This window comes from Pristiophorus japonicus, chromosome 27 (genome assembly GCF_044704955.1).
Source record: "Pristiophorus japonicus isolate sPriJap1 chromosome 27, sPriJap1.hap1, whole genome shotgun sequence".
NCBI lineage: Eukaryota > Metazoa > Chordata > Chondrichthyes > Pristiophoridae > Pristiophorus > Pristiophorus japonicus.
Window position 1 is genome coordinate 11,342,280 of NC_092003.1, and position 16,880 is coordinate 11,359,159.

General features: G+C 52.4%; 1 protein-coding gene across 1 annotated transcript in view; it reads left to right on the forward strand.

Moving 5' to 3' along the window:
* LOC139239484 (neurexin-2-like) overlaps window positions 1–16,880 on the forward strand; it is a 1,141,616-nt gene that overhangs the window by 111,272 nt on the left and 1,013,464 nt on the right. The window contains exon 8 of the mRNA XM_070868266.1: window positions 10,512–10,893. Coding sequence (XP_070724367.1) covers window positions 10,512–10,893 — 382 coding nt within the window. The remainder of the gene's footprint in view (window positions 1–10,511; window positions 10,894–16,880) is intronic.

Below are 16,880 nucleotides of genomic sequence, written 5' to 3' on the forward strand. Positions count from 1 at the left end.
CATACTCGCCTCTGAGTCACAAGGGTGTGGGTTCGAGTCCCACTCCAGGGATCTGAGCACAAAAATCCAGGCCAACGCTCCCAGTGCAGTACTGAGGGAGCGCTGCACTGTCAGAGGGGCAGTACTGAGGGAGCGCCGCACTGTCGGAGGGACAGTACTGAGGGAGTGTCGCACTGTCGGAGGGGCAGTACTGAGGGAGCGCCGCACTGTCGGAGGGGCAGTACTGAGGGAGCGCCGCACTGTCGGAGGGGCAGTACTGAGGGAGCGCCGCACTGTCGGAGGGGCAGTACTGAGGGAGCGCCGCACTGTCGGAGGGGCAGTACTGAGGGAGCGCCGCACTGTCGGAGGGGCAGTACTAAGGGAGCGCCGCACTGTCGGAGGGGCAGTACTGAGGGAGCGCCGCACTGTCGGAGGGGCAGTACTGAGGGAGTGCTGCACTGTCGGAGGGGCAGGACTGAGGGAGCGTCGCACTGTCGGAGGGATAGTACTGAGGGAGTGCTGCACTGTCGGAGGGGCAGTACTGAGAGAGTGCCGCACTGTCGGAGGGGCAGTACTGAGGGAGTGCCGCACTGTCGGAGGGGCAGTACTGAGGCAGTGCCGCACTGTCGGAGGGGCAGTACTGAGGGAGCGCCGCACTGTCAGAGGGGCAGTACTGAGGGAGCGCTGCACTGTCGGAGGGGCAGTACTGAGGGAGCACCGCACTGTCGGAGGGGCAGTACTGAGGGAGCGCCGCACTGTCAGAGGGGCAGTACTGAGAGAGCGCTGCACTGTCGGAGGGGCAGTACTGAGGGAGTGCCGCACTGTCGGAGGGGCAGTACTGAGGGAGCTCCGCACTGTCGGAGGGGCAGTACTGAGGGAGCTCCGCACTGTCGGAGGGGCACTACTGAGGGAGCTCCGCACTGTCGGAGATGCCGTCTTTCGGATGAGGCGTGAAACCGAGGCCCGAGAGGACAGACGTAAACGATCTTGCGGCCACTATTGGAGAAAGAGCAGGGGAGTTCTCCCCGGTGTCATGGGGCCAATATTTATCCCTTAATCAACAGGATTAAAAAAACAGATGATTTGGGTCATTATCACATTGCTGTGTGTGGGAGCTTGCTGTGCGAAAAATGGCTGCTGCGTTTCCCACATTACAACAGTGACTACACTTCACAAAGTACTTCATTGGCTGTAATGCGCTTTGGGATTTCTGGTGGTCGTGAAACTCCTCCTGCACTATCCCCATGTCCCTTGATTCCCTTAATAACCAAAAATAATTTCATCTCAGCCTTGAATATACTCAATTCTAAAGATTCACCACTCTCTGAGTGAATGCATTCCTCCTCATCCCACTCCTCAGTGGCTGGACCCTTATCCTGGGTGGTGACATCATCAGTTCATGAACTTCTGTAAGAAAAGCAGTGAGGGAGAGAGGGAGAGAGAGAGAGACCGAGAGGGAGAGAGAGAGAGAGGGAGAGACTGAGAGGGAGGAGATAGAGATGGGGGAGAGACAGAGAGAAAGACTGAGAGGGAGAGAGAGAGAGAGGGAGAGACTGAGAGGGAGAGAGAGACCAAGAGGGGGGAGATAGAGATGGGGGAGAGACAGAGAGAGAGAGGGAGAGACTGAAAGGGGGGAGATAGAGAGGGGGGAGAGACTGAGAGGGAGAGTGAGAGAGAGGGAGAGACTAAGAGGGGGGAGAGACAGAGAGAGAGATTGAGCAGGAGAGAGAGAGAGAGGGAGAGACTGAGAGGGAGAGAGAGACCAAGAGGGGGGAGATAGAGATGGGGGAGAGATAGAGAGAGAGACTAAGAGGGAGAGAGAGAGAGAGGGAGAGACTGAGAGGAGGGAGAGACAGAGAGAGAGATTGAGCAGGAGAGAGAGAGAGAGGGAGAGACCGAGAGGGGGGAGAGACAGGGAGAGAGACTGAGAGGGAGAGAGAAAGAGAGGGAGAGACTGAGAGAGGGAGGGAGAGAGAGGGGAGAGAGAGAGAGGGAGACAGAGAGAATGATACGTCCTTACTACACAGTATAAATGCACACGAGGCCCATGCTTAAGAGAAGGTCAGTGTGTGACCTGTCCTTTATTCCTTAGCACTCAAGTGATGAAGGTGGGTGGAGCTTCCCATTTTATACCTGAAGGCCCAGGTTAGGAGTGTCTCCCACCTAGTGGTCAGTGTTCTCACGGTGTTCAACTTAGGTCAGTTTATACATGGGTTACAATGCTGGTTGAATACATGACATCACCTCCCCCCGCAAAGTCTTATTGGGATCACAGGTTGAGTCTCTCTGGTGGTTTACGCTCCCTTGTAGAGCGCCTGAGTTGGGGCTCCGGTTGTTGGGCGCTGGCCTGAGTGTCTGCTGTTTGCGGTGCCTCAGGCCTGTCCGGACTGCCCACAGTGACTGGGCTCACCTCCCTTTGGTTCCGGTGTTCAGTCACCTGTGGTGGAGTGAACTCTATATCGTGTTCTTCCTCTGCTTCTTCTATGGGGTTGCTGAACCTCCTTTTTGTTTGATCCACATGTTTGCGGCAGACTTGTCCATTGGTAAGTTTAACTACCAGAATCCTATTTCCCTCTTTGGCAATAACAGTGCCTGCGAGCCATTTGGGACCTGCAGCGTAGTTGAGGACAAAAACAGGATCATTTACATCAATACATCGCGCCCTCGCATTCCTGTCATGGTAGTGATATTGTGACTGGCGCCTGCTCTGGACAATTTCTTTCATGGTGGGGTGTATAAGGGATAATCGGGTTTTGAGCGTCCTTTTCATGAGTAGCTCTGCGGGTGGAACCCCTGTGAGCGAGTGTGGTCGGGATCTATAGGCCAACAGGAGGCGTGATAAGTGGGTTTGTAGAGAACCCCCTTGGAATCTGAGCATCCCCTGTTTGATTATCTGCACTGCTCGTTCTGCCTGGCCGTTTGAAGCCGGCTTGAACGGTGCCGTTCTAACATGGTTAATTCCATTGCCTGCCATGAAGTCCTGGAATTCAGTGCTTGTGAAGCACGGGCCATTGTCGCTGACCAAGATGTCCGGTAGACCGTGGGCGGCGAACATTGCCCTTAGACTTTCTACCATGGCAGAGGATGTGCTTGAATTTAAAATGTCACACTCGATCCATTTGGAGTAGGCGTCTACTACAACCAAAAACATTTTCCCCATGAAAGGACCTGCGTAGTCCACATGGATGCGTGACCAAGGCTTGGCGGGCCATGACCAGGGGCTAAGGGGGGCTTCCCTGGGCGCATGGCCCAGCTGGGCACACGTGTTGCACCTACGAACACAAATTTCCAGATCTGCGTCTATCCTTGGCCACCAAACGTGTGACCTGGCAATTGCCTTCATCGTGACAATGCCCGGGTGCCCATTGTGGAGTTCTCTGATGAACACCTCTCTGCCCATCTGGGCAATGACTACTCGGTTTCCCCACAGTAGGCAATCGGCCTGAATTGAGAGTTCATCCTTGCGCCTGTGAAATGGTTTAAATTTCTCAGGGCATGCCCTGTACGTGGCTGCCCAGTCCCCATTCAGGACACATTTCTTGACAAGAGACAATAGCGGGTCTCTATTTGTCCAGACTTTAATCTGACGGGCTGTCACGGGTGAGCCTTCTTCTGAAAGCTTCAACAGCCATGACCATCTCAGCATCATGCTCGGTAGCCCCCTCAGTGGTGGCTAGTGGGAACCTGCTGAGTGCATCGGCGCAGTTTTCGGTGCCCGGTCTGTGCCGAATTGTGTGGTCATAGGCGGCTAACGTGAGTGTCCACCTCTGTGTGCGGGCCGATGCGTTTGCATTTATGGCCTTGTTGTCGGCCAAAAGGGATGTTAGGGGTTTGTGATCTGTCTCCAGCTCAAATTTCCTGTCAAACAGGTACTGGTGCATTTTCTTTACCGCATATACACATGCGAGCGCCTCCTTTTCTACTATCCCGTAGCCCCTTTCGGCCTGGGACAGACTCCTGGAGGCATAAGCTACCGGCTGTAACTGACCATTGGCATTGACATGCTGCAACACACACCCGACACCATAGGACGACGCATCGCACGTTAACACAAGTTTCTTACATGGGTCATATAGCGTTAACAGATTGTTGGAACATAACAAATTGCGTGCTCTATTAAAAGCCCTTTCCTGGCTGTCCCCCCAGACCCATTCGCGACCTTTGCGTAGGAGCACGTGTAGCGGCTCTAGCAGCGTGCTCAATTTGGGAAGAAAGTTACCAAAATAGTTCAGGAGCCCCAGGAACGAACGCAGCTCCGTCGTGTTACAGGGTCTGGGTGCTCTCTGGATCGCTTCCGTCTTGGATGCAGTAGGGCTGATCCCGTCTGCTGCGACCCTCATCCCCAGGAATTCTACCTCTGGAGCTAGGAAGACGCACTTCGCCTTTTTCAGTCGCAGACCTACCCGGTCCAGTCTGCGTTGCACCTCCTCCAGGTTGTGGAGGTGTTCTTCAGGATCGTAACCCGTAATGAGGATGTCATCCTGAAAAACCACCGTCCCTGGAATCGACTTGAGGAGGCTTTCCATATTTCGTTGGAAGATCGCGGCGGCCGGGCGAATTTCGAACGGACATCTGTTGTACTCAAACAACCCCTTGTGTGTCGTGATGGTGGTCAGCTTCTTCGACTCACTCGCCAGCTCCTGGGTCATGTAAGCTGAGGTCAGGTCCAATTTTGAAAAAAGTTTGCCACCGGATAGCGTCGCAAAGAGGTCCTCCGCTCTCGGTAGCGGGTACTGGTCTTGGAGTGACACCCAATTGATGGTGGCCTTGTAATCGCCACATATCCTGACCGACCCATCCGCCTTGAGCACCGGCACAATCGGGCTCGCCCAGTCACTGAATTCGACTGGCGAGATGATGCCTTCCCTCAACAGGCGGTCCAATTCGCCTTCTATCTTTGCCCGCATCACGTACGGCACCGCTCTGGCCTTGTGGTGTACTGGTCTGGCGTCCGGGTTTATGTGAATCACTACCTTGGCCCCCATGAAAGTGCCAATGCCGGGTTGAAATAATGAGTCAAATTTGTCCAGGACCTGTGAGCATGATACTCGCTCCACAGAGGAAATTGCGTTGACATTGCTCCATTTCCAGTTCATGACAGCTGACAGCAAGCCAAATCCTCCCCAGTAGTGCGGGACCGTCCCCTGGGACAATCCAGAGTAGCAACCTGTTCTCCGAATCTTTGTGGGTCACGACTACCGTGGCGCTGCCTAGCACCGGAATGATCTGCTTTGTGTAAGTCCGTAGCTGTGCGTCAATCGGCAATAATTTTGGCCTCCTGGCCTTGGATGCCCACAACTTTTTGAACTGTTTGATGCCCATCAGGGACTGGCTGGCACCCGTGTCTAACTCCATTGATACTGGGATGCCATTGAGGAGCACTTTCATCATTATCGGTGGCGTCCCGGTGTATGAACTGTATACGTGCTCCACATGAACTCGCTGAACTTCAGCTTCCAGCGATTTCCCCCAGTGTCCATTTCTGCAATTTCTGCAGGTATTTTGCTCATCTCTGCAAACTCCGGCTGAGTGTGTGCCTCCACGCCTCCAGCATGAGTTGCGGTTTGAAACAAAAGGTCCCTTGCCAGTCGATCGTCCCTGACTGCCCCTGTTATTGTCCTTGAGTGCACCATTAACAGGTGTTGATGGTCCCATTACTGGCCGCATTGTCCCTTGCAATGGCGTGAATCACTGTTCAGCTTGCCATTGTCTCTGTCGAACTCCCCCTCTGGGTTCGACTACATGTTGGGGCATGCCTGACTGCCCTTGTCTGCCTGGAGAACTGTGTGCTGCTTTAACAATGTTGAATCTCTGTCCCAACCATTCCTTAACACAGTACCTCTCGTCTGTTCTGCTAGTGGCCATGCTCGCGTGGTTTAAATCCCAGTTTCTTGTCGCCATTGATACGTCCTTACTACACAGTATAAATGCACACAAGGCCCATGCTTGAGAGAAGGTCAGTCTGTGACCTGTCCTTTATTCCTTAGCACTCAAGTGATGAAGGTGGGTGGAGCTTCCCCTTTTATACCTGAAGGCCCAGGTTAGGAGTGTCTCCCACCTAGTGGTCAGTGTTCTCACGGTGTACAACTTAGGTCAGTTTATACATGGGTTACAATGCTGGTTGAATACATGACAGAGAAAGAGGGAGGGAGGGAGAGGGAGAGACCGAGAGGGGGGAAAGAGAGAGGGAGGAGAGACAGAGAGAGAGAGAGACAGAGAGAGAGAGACAGAGAGAGAGAGAGAGGGGAGGGAGAGAGAGGGACAGAGAGAGGGAAAGAGAGGGAGAGAGAGACAGAGAGGGAGAGAGAGAGGAGAGAGAGGGGCAGAGAGAGGGAGAGAGACAGAGAGAGAGAGAGACAGAGAGAGGGAGAGATAGAGAGAGAGAGAGAGAGAGGGAGAGACAGAGAGACACACACACAGATAGGCAGAGAAAGGCAGACAGAGGCCGAGAGAGACAAAGAGACACACACACAGATCGGCAGAGAGAGAGAGAGACAGACAGACAGACAGACAGAGAGAGAGAGAGACAGATAGAGAGAGACGGAGAGAGACAGATAGAGAGAGACAGAGATAGAGACAGACAGAGAGAGACAGATAGAGACAGACAGAGAGAGAGAGAGAGAGAGAAAGGGAGAGAGACAGAGAATGGGAGAGAGACAGACAGCGAGAGACAGAGAGACAGACAGAGAGAGACAGTGAGAGAGAGAGAGAGAGAGACAGAATGAGAGAAAGAGAGAGAGAGATAGACAGACAGAGAGAGCGAGGCAGACAGGGAGAGAGACAGACAGAGAGAGAGAGACAGACAGAGAGAGACAGAGAGACAGACAGAGAGGGACAGACAGAGAGAGGGACAGACAGAGAGACAGATGGAGACAGAGAGATAGACAGACAGAGAGAGCGACAGAGAGAGAGAGAGAGAGAGGGAGACAGAGAAAGGGAGAGAGAGAGACAGAGATAGGCAGGCAGAGGGACAGACAAACCGAGAGAGAGCAACAGACAGAGAGAGAGAGGTTTGATGGGATATATTGCTGGCTCTTGTGTATGTAAATAACAGACTGATTGAAACAGGAGAACTGTAACTAACTGTGTCCGTTATAGCAACTCCCAAAAATGGTGTCCCTAAAGCCAGCATGAACCAGCACGTTTTACAGCAGTGTGTGAACAGCTCCCGCAGGGTCCTGACGCCCGGCCTGTAAGCTGTGACAAACAAATAGACTGTGAACACAACATATTTACCCCATTTTGAAAAACACAGTCTGCGAACAGACAAAGTCCCTGAGATAGCCACGCCGTGTTCTGATGCACTGAGAACGGCGAGGAGCTTGCGGTGTTTGATCGAGGTTTTCGGTTGGGAAACAGAACAGTGCCTCTGACCCATCGTGCCGGTCTGTTGGCCTGTCTACGAGCGTTCCATCACGTTCCGTCGCGCTCCACCAGCGAGCTCGTCGGTGTGAGGGCTGAACCTTTGCCCGATCTGTTGTGGAATCGGAAGTGAAGATGCGAGCTTATGACTCCGGGTTTGGCCGCTTCACCCTGACCCCAATCGCTGTTCTTCAGTCGGGGCTTTTGAGCTCGTCGCTTTGTGCTCAGTGTACCACTTCGCTTTCCGTTGGCGTTCTGAAATCTGGGAGGCGAGTCTGGTTATCGTCGCGCTCGGTTTGGCTGGGGGGGGTGGGGGGGTTTTGAGAATGTCCTGTAGCCAGCGAAGATTCCATCCAATCATGAGCTCAGCGGGTGACTCCCCCCCGTGAGCGAGCGCGATGTCGAATGGTCCGTGCGGAGAATGGTTCGAACCGCTCCGTCGAATGTGTGGCCTGCCGCGCGGTTGACTTTCAAACCCTCTTTGATCTCGCGGGTCAAATCGCTCAACGCCTCCGTTGCTGTGAGGATGGTGCCGAGCAGTAAGGCGATGCTCGATGGCATGATGAGCGAGGAAATCCGCGAACTGGCCGGGCACAAACTGTGGTCCATTGTCAGCGGGAGGTCCCACCTCATGATAGTGACGATCGTTGGTGAGGTCACTGAACTTACTGTCGTGATTTCTGGCCATTGGTCACGCGGGTCATGTATTACAACAAGGAAATGCTGGTGGTGTGGGACTCCTTCAACTGGGCCGAAGATATCCAACTGACGTTGTTACCATGGTCTTTGTGGCCATGGTATGAGCTTCATTGGCGCTGGTCGGGCGTTTGGGCCGGGGGGGGGGGGGGCGCGGGGCTGGTTGTGAGGCTGGAGGACAAAAGAAAGAAAGACTTGCATTTATATAGCACCTTTCACGACCACCGGACGTCTCAAAGCGCTTTACAGCCAATGAAGCACTTTTGGAGTCACTGTTGCACTGTGGGAAACGCGGCAGCCAATTTGCGCACAGCAAGCTCCCACACACAGCAACGTGATAATGACCCAGATAAACATTTCTTGTTATGTGGATTGAGGGATAAATATTGGCCCCAGGACACCGGGGGGAACTCCCCCTGCTCTTCTTCAAAATAGTGCCATGGGATCTTTTACATCCACATGAGAGGGCAGAGGGGGCCTCGGTTTAACGTCTCATCCGAAAGACGGCACCTCCGACAGTGTGACGCTCCCTCAGTACCGACCCTCCGACAGTGCGGCACTCCCTCAGTACTGCCCCTCCGACAGTGCGGTGTTCCCTCAGTACTGCCCCTCTGACAGTGCGGTGTTCCCTCAGTACTGCCCCTCCGACAGTGCTGTGTTCCCTCCCTCAGTACTGCCCCTCCGACAGTGCGGCGCTCCCTCAGTACTGTCCCTACAACAGTGCGGCGTTCCCTCAGTACTGCCCCTCTGACAGTGCAGCGCTCCCTCAGTACTGCTCCTCCAACAATGCGGCGCTCCCTCAGTACTGCCCCTCTGACAGTGCGCCGTTCCCTCAGTACTGCCCCTCTGACAGTGCAGCGCTCCCTCAGTACTGCTCCTCCAACAATGCGGCGCTCCCTCAGTACTGCCCCTCTGACAGTGCGGCGCTCCCTCAGTACTGCCCCTCTGACAGTGCGCCGTTCCCTCAGTACTGCAGTGGAGTGTCAGCCTAGCTTTATATGCTCGAGATTACAGAAATAGGGAGGGGGTGAAGGTCATGGAGGGATTTGAACACAAGAATGAGATCGAGGCATTGTTTAACCGGGAGCCAATATAGGTCAGGGAGCACAGTGGGTAATGGGTGAGCGGGACTTGGTGAGAGTTAGGACATGGGTCAGCGAACACAGGGGTGATGGGTGAGTGGGACTTGGTGAGAGTTAGGACATGGGGCAGTGAGCACAGGGGGTGATGGGTGAGCGGGACTCGGTGCGAGTTAGGACATCGGGCAGTGAGCACAGGGGATGATGGGTGAGCAGGACTCGGTGCGAGTTAGGACACGGGGCAGTGAGCACAGGGGGTGATGGGTGAGCGGGACACGGTGCGAGTTAGGACACGGGGCAGCGAGCACAGGGGGTGACGGGTGAGTGGGACTCGGTGTGAGTTAGGACACAGGGTCAGCGAGCACAGGGGGTGATGGGTGAGCGGGACTCGGTGCGAGTTAGGACACGGGGTCAGCGAGCACAGGGGGTGATGGGTGAGCGGGACTCGGTGCGAGTTAGGACACGGGGTCAGCGAGCACAGGGGGTGATGGGTGAGCGGGACTCGGTGCGAGTTAGGACACGGGGTCAGCGAGCACAGGGGGTGATGGGTGAGCGGGACACGGTGCGAGTTAGGACACGGGGCAGCGAGCACAGGGGGTGACGGGTGAGTGGGACTCGGTGTGAGTTAGGACACAGGGTCAGCGAGCACAGGGGGTGATGGGTGAGCGGGACTCGGTGCGAGTTAGGACACGGGGTCAGCGAGCACAGGGGGTGATGGGTGAGCGGGACTCGGTGCGAGTTAGGACACAGGGCAGCGAGCACAGGGGATGATGGGTGAGCAGGACTCGGTGCGAGTTAGGACACGGGGCAGTGAGCACAGGGGGTGATGGGTGAGCGGGACACGGTGCGAGTTAGGACACGGGGCAGCGAGCACAGGGGGTGACGGGTGAGTGGGACTCGGTGTGAGTTAGGACACAGGGTCAGCAAGCACAGGGGGTGATGGGTGAGCGGGACTCGGTGCGAGTTAGGACACGGGGTCAGCGAGCACAGGGAGTGATGGGTGAGCGGGACTCGGTGCGAGTTAGGACACGGGGTCAGCGAGCACAGGGGGTGATGGGTGAGCGGGACTCGGTGCGAGTTAGGACACGGGGGCTGCGAGCACAGGGGGTGATGGGTGAGCGGGACTCGGTGCGAGTTAGGACACGGGGTCAGCGAGCACAGGGGGTGATGGGTGAGCGGGACTCGGTGCGAGTTAGGACACGGGGTCAGCGAGCACAGGGGGTGATGGGTGAGCGGGACTCGGTGCGAGTTAGGACACGGGGGCAGCGAGCACAGTGGGTGACGGGTGAGCGGGACTCGGTGCGAGTCAGACAGCAACTTCACACCGAGACAAGTAAGCTGGCGCTGCCTGCCGAGTTCTTATTTCTCAACGGTATTTGCTTTTGTCGTCTGCAGGACAAATGGCGGGCGACCACACCCGGCTGGAGTTCCACAACATCGAGACCGGTATCATGACGGAGAAGCGTTTCATCTCCATCGTGCCCTCCAACTTCATTGGCCATCTGCAGAGCCTGGAATTCAACGGCCTGCACTACATCGACCTGTGCAAGAACGGTGACATCAGCCACTGTGAGCTCAACGCCTTCTTTGGCATGAGGGACATCATCGCCGACCCGGTGACCTTTAAGACCAAGGCCAGCTACCTGGCGCTGGCCACCCTTCAGGCCTACACCTCCATGCACCTCTTCTTCCAGTTCAAGACCACTGCCGTCGATGGGCTGATTCTCTACAACAGCGGCGACGGCAACGATTTCATTGTGGTCGAGCTGGTCAAAGGGTGGGTGCCGTTCCCTGGAAACATTTGCAAGCGCGGGAGGAGGCCACGTCTACACCGGCCCAAGCAAAGAGCCACCCAGCCTAATCCCACATTCCAGCGCTAGGTCTGCAGCCTAACTAGGTTACAAGTGCGCCTCAGGATGGTATGTTGCCTCCCTGGTGCAAGGGTCAAGGCTGTCTCGGAGCGGCTGCAGAGCATTCTGGAGAGGGAGGGTGAACAGCCAGTTGTCGTGGTACCTGTAGGTGCCAACGATATAGGTAAGAAGTGGGAAGAGGTCCTACAAGCCGAATTTAGGGAGCTAGGAGTTAAATTAAAAAGTAGGACCTCAAAGGTAGTAATCTCTGGATTGCTACCAGTGCCACGTGCTAGTCAGAGTAGAGGGAGCAGGATAGTTAGAATAAATACGTGGCTTGAGCAGTGGTGCAAGAGCGAGGGATTCAAATTCCTGGGACATTGGAACCAGTTCTGGGAGAAGTGGGACCTGTACAAAAGGGACGGTCTGCACTTGGGCAGAACTGGAACTGATGTCCTGGGGGTAACATTTGCAAATGCAGTTCGGGAATGTTTAAATTAATATGGCGGGAGGATGGGAACCTATGCAGCGAGACAAGGCGAAGTAATATGGAGTCAGAACAGATGGTAGAACGGTAAAAAGCAATAGTGGAAGGCCGAGTAAACAAAGGCAAGAAACAAAAAAGGCCACACGACATCATAATTCTAAAATGACAAAGGGTGTTAAAAAAACAAGCCTGAAGGCTTTGTGTCTTAATGCAAGGAGTATCCGTAATAAGGTGGATGAATTAACTATGCAAATAGATGTTAACAGATATGATGTGATTGGGATTACAGAGACGTGGCTCCAGGATGATCAGGGCTGGGAACTCAACATCCAGGGGTATTCAACATTCAGGAAGGATAGAATAAAAGGAAAAGGAGGTGGGGTAGCATTGCTGGTTAAAGAGGAGATTAATGCAATAGTTAGGAATGACATTAGCTTGGATGATGTGGAATCTATATGGGTAGAACACCAAAGGGCAAAAAACGTTAGTGTTAGTGTACAGACCTCCAAACAGTAGTAGTGATGTTGGGGAGGGCATCAAACAGGAAATTAGGGGTGCATGCAATAAGGGTACAGCAGTTATAATGGGTGACTTTAATATGCACATAGATTGGGCTAACCAAACTGGAAGCAATACGATGGAGGAGGATTTCCTGGAGTGCATAAGGGGTGGTTTTCTAGACCAATATGTCGAGGAACCAGTTAGGGGGGAGGCCATCTTAGACTGGGTGTTGTGTAATGAGAAAGGATTAATTAGCAATCTCATTGTGCGAGGCCCCTTGGGGAAGAGTGACCATATTATGGTGGAATTCTACATTAGGATGGAGAATGAAACAGTTAATTCAGAGACCATGGTCCAGAACTTAAAGAAGGGTAACTTTGAAGGTATGAGACATGAATTGGCTAGGATAGATTGGCGAATGATACTTAAGGGGTTGACAGTGGATGGGCAATGGCAGACATATAGAGACCGCATGGATGAACTACAACAATTATACATCACTGTCTGGCGTAAAAATAAAAAAGGGAAGGTGGCTCAACCGTGGCTATCAAGGGAAATCAGTGATAATATTAAAGCCAAGGAAGTGGTATACAAATTGGCCAGAAATAGCAATGAACCCGGGGACTGGGAGAAATTTAGAACTCAGCAGAGGAGGACAAAGGGTTTGATTAGGGCAGGGAAAATGGAGTACGAGAAGAAGCTTGCAGGGAACATTAAGACGGATTGCAAAAGCTTCTGTAGATATGTAAAGAGAAAAAGGTTAGTAAAGACAAACGTAGGTCCCCTGCAGTCAGAATCAGGGGAAGACATAACGGGGAACAAAGAAATGGCAGACCAATTGAACAAGTACTTTGGTTCGGTATTCACTAAGGAGGACATAAACAATCTTCCGGATATAAAAGGGGTCAGAGGGTATAGTAAGAAGGAGGAACTGAGGGAAATCCTTATTAGTCAGGAAATTGTGTTGGGGAAATTGATGGGATTGAAGGGCGATAAATCCCCAGGGCCTGATGGACTGCATCCCAGAGTACTTAAGGAGGTGGCCTTGGAAATAGCAGATGCATTGACAGTCATTTTCCAACATTCCATAGACTCTGGATCAGTTCCTATGGAGTGGAGGGTAGCCAATGTAATCCCACTTTTTAAAAAAGGAGGGAGAGAGAAAACGGAATTATAGACCGGTCAGCCTGACATCGATAGTGGGTAAAATGATGGAATCAATTATTAAGGATGTCATAGCAGCGCATTTGGAAAGAGGTGACATGATAGGTCCAAGTCAGCATGGATTTGTGAAAGGGAAATCATGCTTGACAAATCTTCTGGAACTTTTTGAGGATGTTTCCAGTGGAGTGGACAAGGGAGAACCAGTTGTTGTGGTGTATTTGGACTTTCAGAAGGCTTTCGACAAGGTCCCACACAAGAGATTAATGTGCAAAGTTAAAGCACATGGGATTGGGGGTAGTGTGCTGACGTGGATTGAGAACTGGTTGTCAGACAGGAAGCAAAGAGTAGGAGTAAATGGGTACTTTCCAGAATGGCAGGCAGTGACTAGTGGGGTACCGCAAGGTTCTGTGCTGGGGCCCCAGCTGTTTACATTGTACATTAATGATTTAGATGAGGGAATTAAATGTAGTATCTCCAAATTTGCGGATGACACTAAGTTGGGTGGCAGTGTGAGCTGCGAGGAGGATGCTATGAGGCTGCAGAGTGACTTGGATAGGTTAGGTGAGTGGGCAAATGCATGGCAGATGAAGTATAATGTGGATAAATGTGAGGTTATCCACTTTGGTGGTAAAAACAGAGAGACAGACTATTATCTGAATGGTGACAGATTAGGAAAAGGGGAAGTGTAATGACACCTGGGTGTCATGGTACATCAGTCATTGAAGGTTGGCATGCAGGTACAGCAGGCGGTTAAGAAAGCAAATGGCATGTTGGCCTTCATAGCGAGGGGATTTGAGTACAGGGGCAGGGAGGTGTAACTACAGTTGTACAGGGCCTTGGTGAGGCCACACCTGGAGTATTGTGTACAGTTTTGGTCTCCTAACCTGAGGAAGGACATTCTTGCTATTGAGGGAGTGCAGCGAAGGTTCACCAGACTGATTCCCGGGATCGCGGGACTGACCTATCAAGAAAGACTGGATCAACTGGGCTTGTATTCACTGGAGTTCAGAAGAATGAGAGGGGATCTCATAGAAACGTTTAAAATTCTGACGGGTTTCGACAGGTTAGATGCAGGTAGAATATTCCCAAAGTTGGGGAAGTCCAGAACCAGGGGTCACAGTCTAAGGATAAGGGGTAAGCCATTTAGGACTGAGATGAGGAGAAACTTCTTCACCCAGAGAATTGTGAACCTGTGGAATTCTCTACCACAGAAAGTTGTTGAGGCCAATTCACGAAATATATTCAAAAAGGAGTTTTGATGTAGTCCTTACTACTAGGGGGAACAAGGGGTATGGAGAGAAAGCAGGAATGGATACTGAAGTTGCATGTTCAGCCATGAACTCATTGAATGTACTTGCTTCATGGTCATTTTGCTTAAGAATTCGTTGCAACACATTGTCATTAAGAACTAATTGGTTTATTAGCAAAGGTTTAGCAATCACATTTCACATTACCAATTCATCCACCAGGCTCACAACCACCTGCCTCATTGTGGATCCCCCAAACCCAACTGGCCGGGGTTTTATTGAGTCTTGCAAACATCACTTGACTGGCAAACCCAATCCCAACTCAATAGCTAGACAACTATTTTTTTGTAAGAAGTTTTAAAACAAGTGCCCCCCTTTTTTTTGAGATCACTGGAATCCACACATCCAAATTAACTTGGGAACTTGCTCTCCAAAGCTACGAGGATCACCATAGAATCATAGAGGTTTACAGCACGGAAGGAGGCCATTTCGGCCCATCGTGTCCGTGCCGGCCGACCAAGAGCCATCCAGCCTAATCCCACTTTCCCACTCTCGGTCCGTAGCCCTGTCGGTTACAAGTGCACATCCAAGTACTTTTTAAATGTGGTGAGGGTTTCTGCCTCTACCACCCTTTCAGGCAGTGAGTTCCGCCTCAGACCCCCACCACCCTCTGGGTGAAGACATTTCCCCTCAAATCCCCTCTAAACCTCCCCCTAATAACTTTAAATTTATGTCCCCTGGTTGTTGACCCCTGTAAGGGAAACAGGTCCATCCTATCCACTCTATCCAGGCCTCTCATAATTTTGTACACCTCAGTCAGGTCTCCCCTTAGCCTCTCCTGTTTCAATGAAAACAGACCCAGCCTATCCAATCTTTCCTCATAGCTAAGATTCTCCAGTCCTGGCAACATCCTCATAAACCTCCTCTGCACCCTCTCCAGTGCAATCACATCCTTCCTCTAATGTGGTGACCAGAACTGCACGCAGTACTCCAGTTGTGGCCTAACCAGTGTTTTATACAGTTCAAGCATAAACCCCTGCTCTTGTATTCTATGCCTTGGCTAATAAAGGCAAGTATTCTGTATACCTTCTTAACCACCTTATCTACCTGGCCTGCTACCTTCAGGGATCTGTGGACCTGCACTCCGAGGTCCCTCTGTTCCTCTACACTTCTCACTGTCCCATCATTTAATCTGTATTCCCTTTGCCTTGTTAGCCCTCCCCAAATGCATTACCTCACACTTCTCCGTATTAAATTCTATTTGCCACTGCTCTGCCCACCTGACCAGTTGATTGATATCTTCCTGCAGTCTACAGCTTTCGTCTTCATTTTCAACCAAACGGCCAATTTTAGTATCATCTGCAAACTTCTTAATCATGCCCCCAACATTCAAGTCTATAACTGGAGGAGAAAGTCGCCTATAGGTTTGGACTTCAGGGGGCCGAAATTCAGGGTCCCGGAGAGATCCGTTACCATCCGTTTGCGGAGGCCATTCGGTGGATTCTCGTGCCCGCAGCTTTGGGGTCAACGGCCGAGCCGACCCAAATTTAGGTCGGGAATTTTTCGGCCGGGACCCGATAGCGGCCGATACTGATGAACATCAGCATCATCATCATAGGCGGTCCCTCGGAATCGAGGAAGACTTGCTTCCACTCCAAAAGCGAGTTCTTTGGTGGCTGAACAGTCCAATACGGGAGCCACAGCCCCTGTGACAGCTGGGACAGATATTCGTCGGGGGAAGTGGTGGGTGGGACTGATTTACCGCGCGCTCCTTCCGCTGCCTGCGCCTGACCTCTTCATGCTCGCGGCGTTGAGAGTCGAGGAGCTCCACGCCCTCCCGGATGCATTTTCTCCACCTCAGGCAGTCTTCAGCCAAGGACTCCCAGGTGTCAGTGGTGATGTCGCACTTCACCATTAAACATGTAACCCACCGAAATTCCGCATCGAAAAATCGATTGCCCCCCACCCTCGTGTTCGAAGAGAGTGTTTGAAGACCAGGCCCTCAAATCTGGCACCAAGCTCATGGTCTACAGGGCTGTAGTGATACCCGCCCTCCTGTATGGCTCAGAGACATGGACCATGTACAGTAGACATCTCAAGTCGCTGGAGAAATACCACCGACGCTGTCTCACGTCACTTAGGTCTGGTACTAGAGGGCTGCTGGTTCTCGTGGAATGGACTACCCGGTAATGTCAGCGTCTTCAGGATAGAAAGCAGAAGAAAAGTTTCAGATAAGACTTCTACTGAGGAAAGACTTGCATTTCTCTGACGCCTTTCACGACCACCGGATGTCCCAAAGCGCCTCACAGCCAACAAAGTACTTTTGGAGTGTAGTCACTGTAATGCTGCCAATTTGCGCACAGCAAGCTCCCATGAACAGCAATGTGATAATAGAAACATAGAAACTTAGAGAATAGGTGCAGGAGTCGGCCATTCGGCCCTTCGAGCCTGCACCACCATTCAATATGACCATGGCTGATCATTCACCTCAGTACCCCTTTCCTGCTTTCTCTCC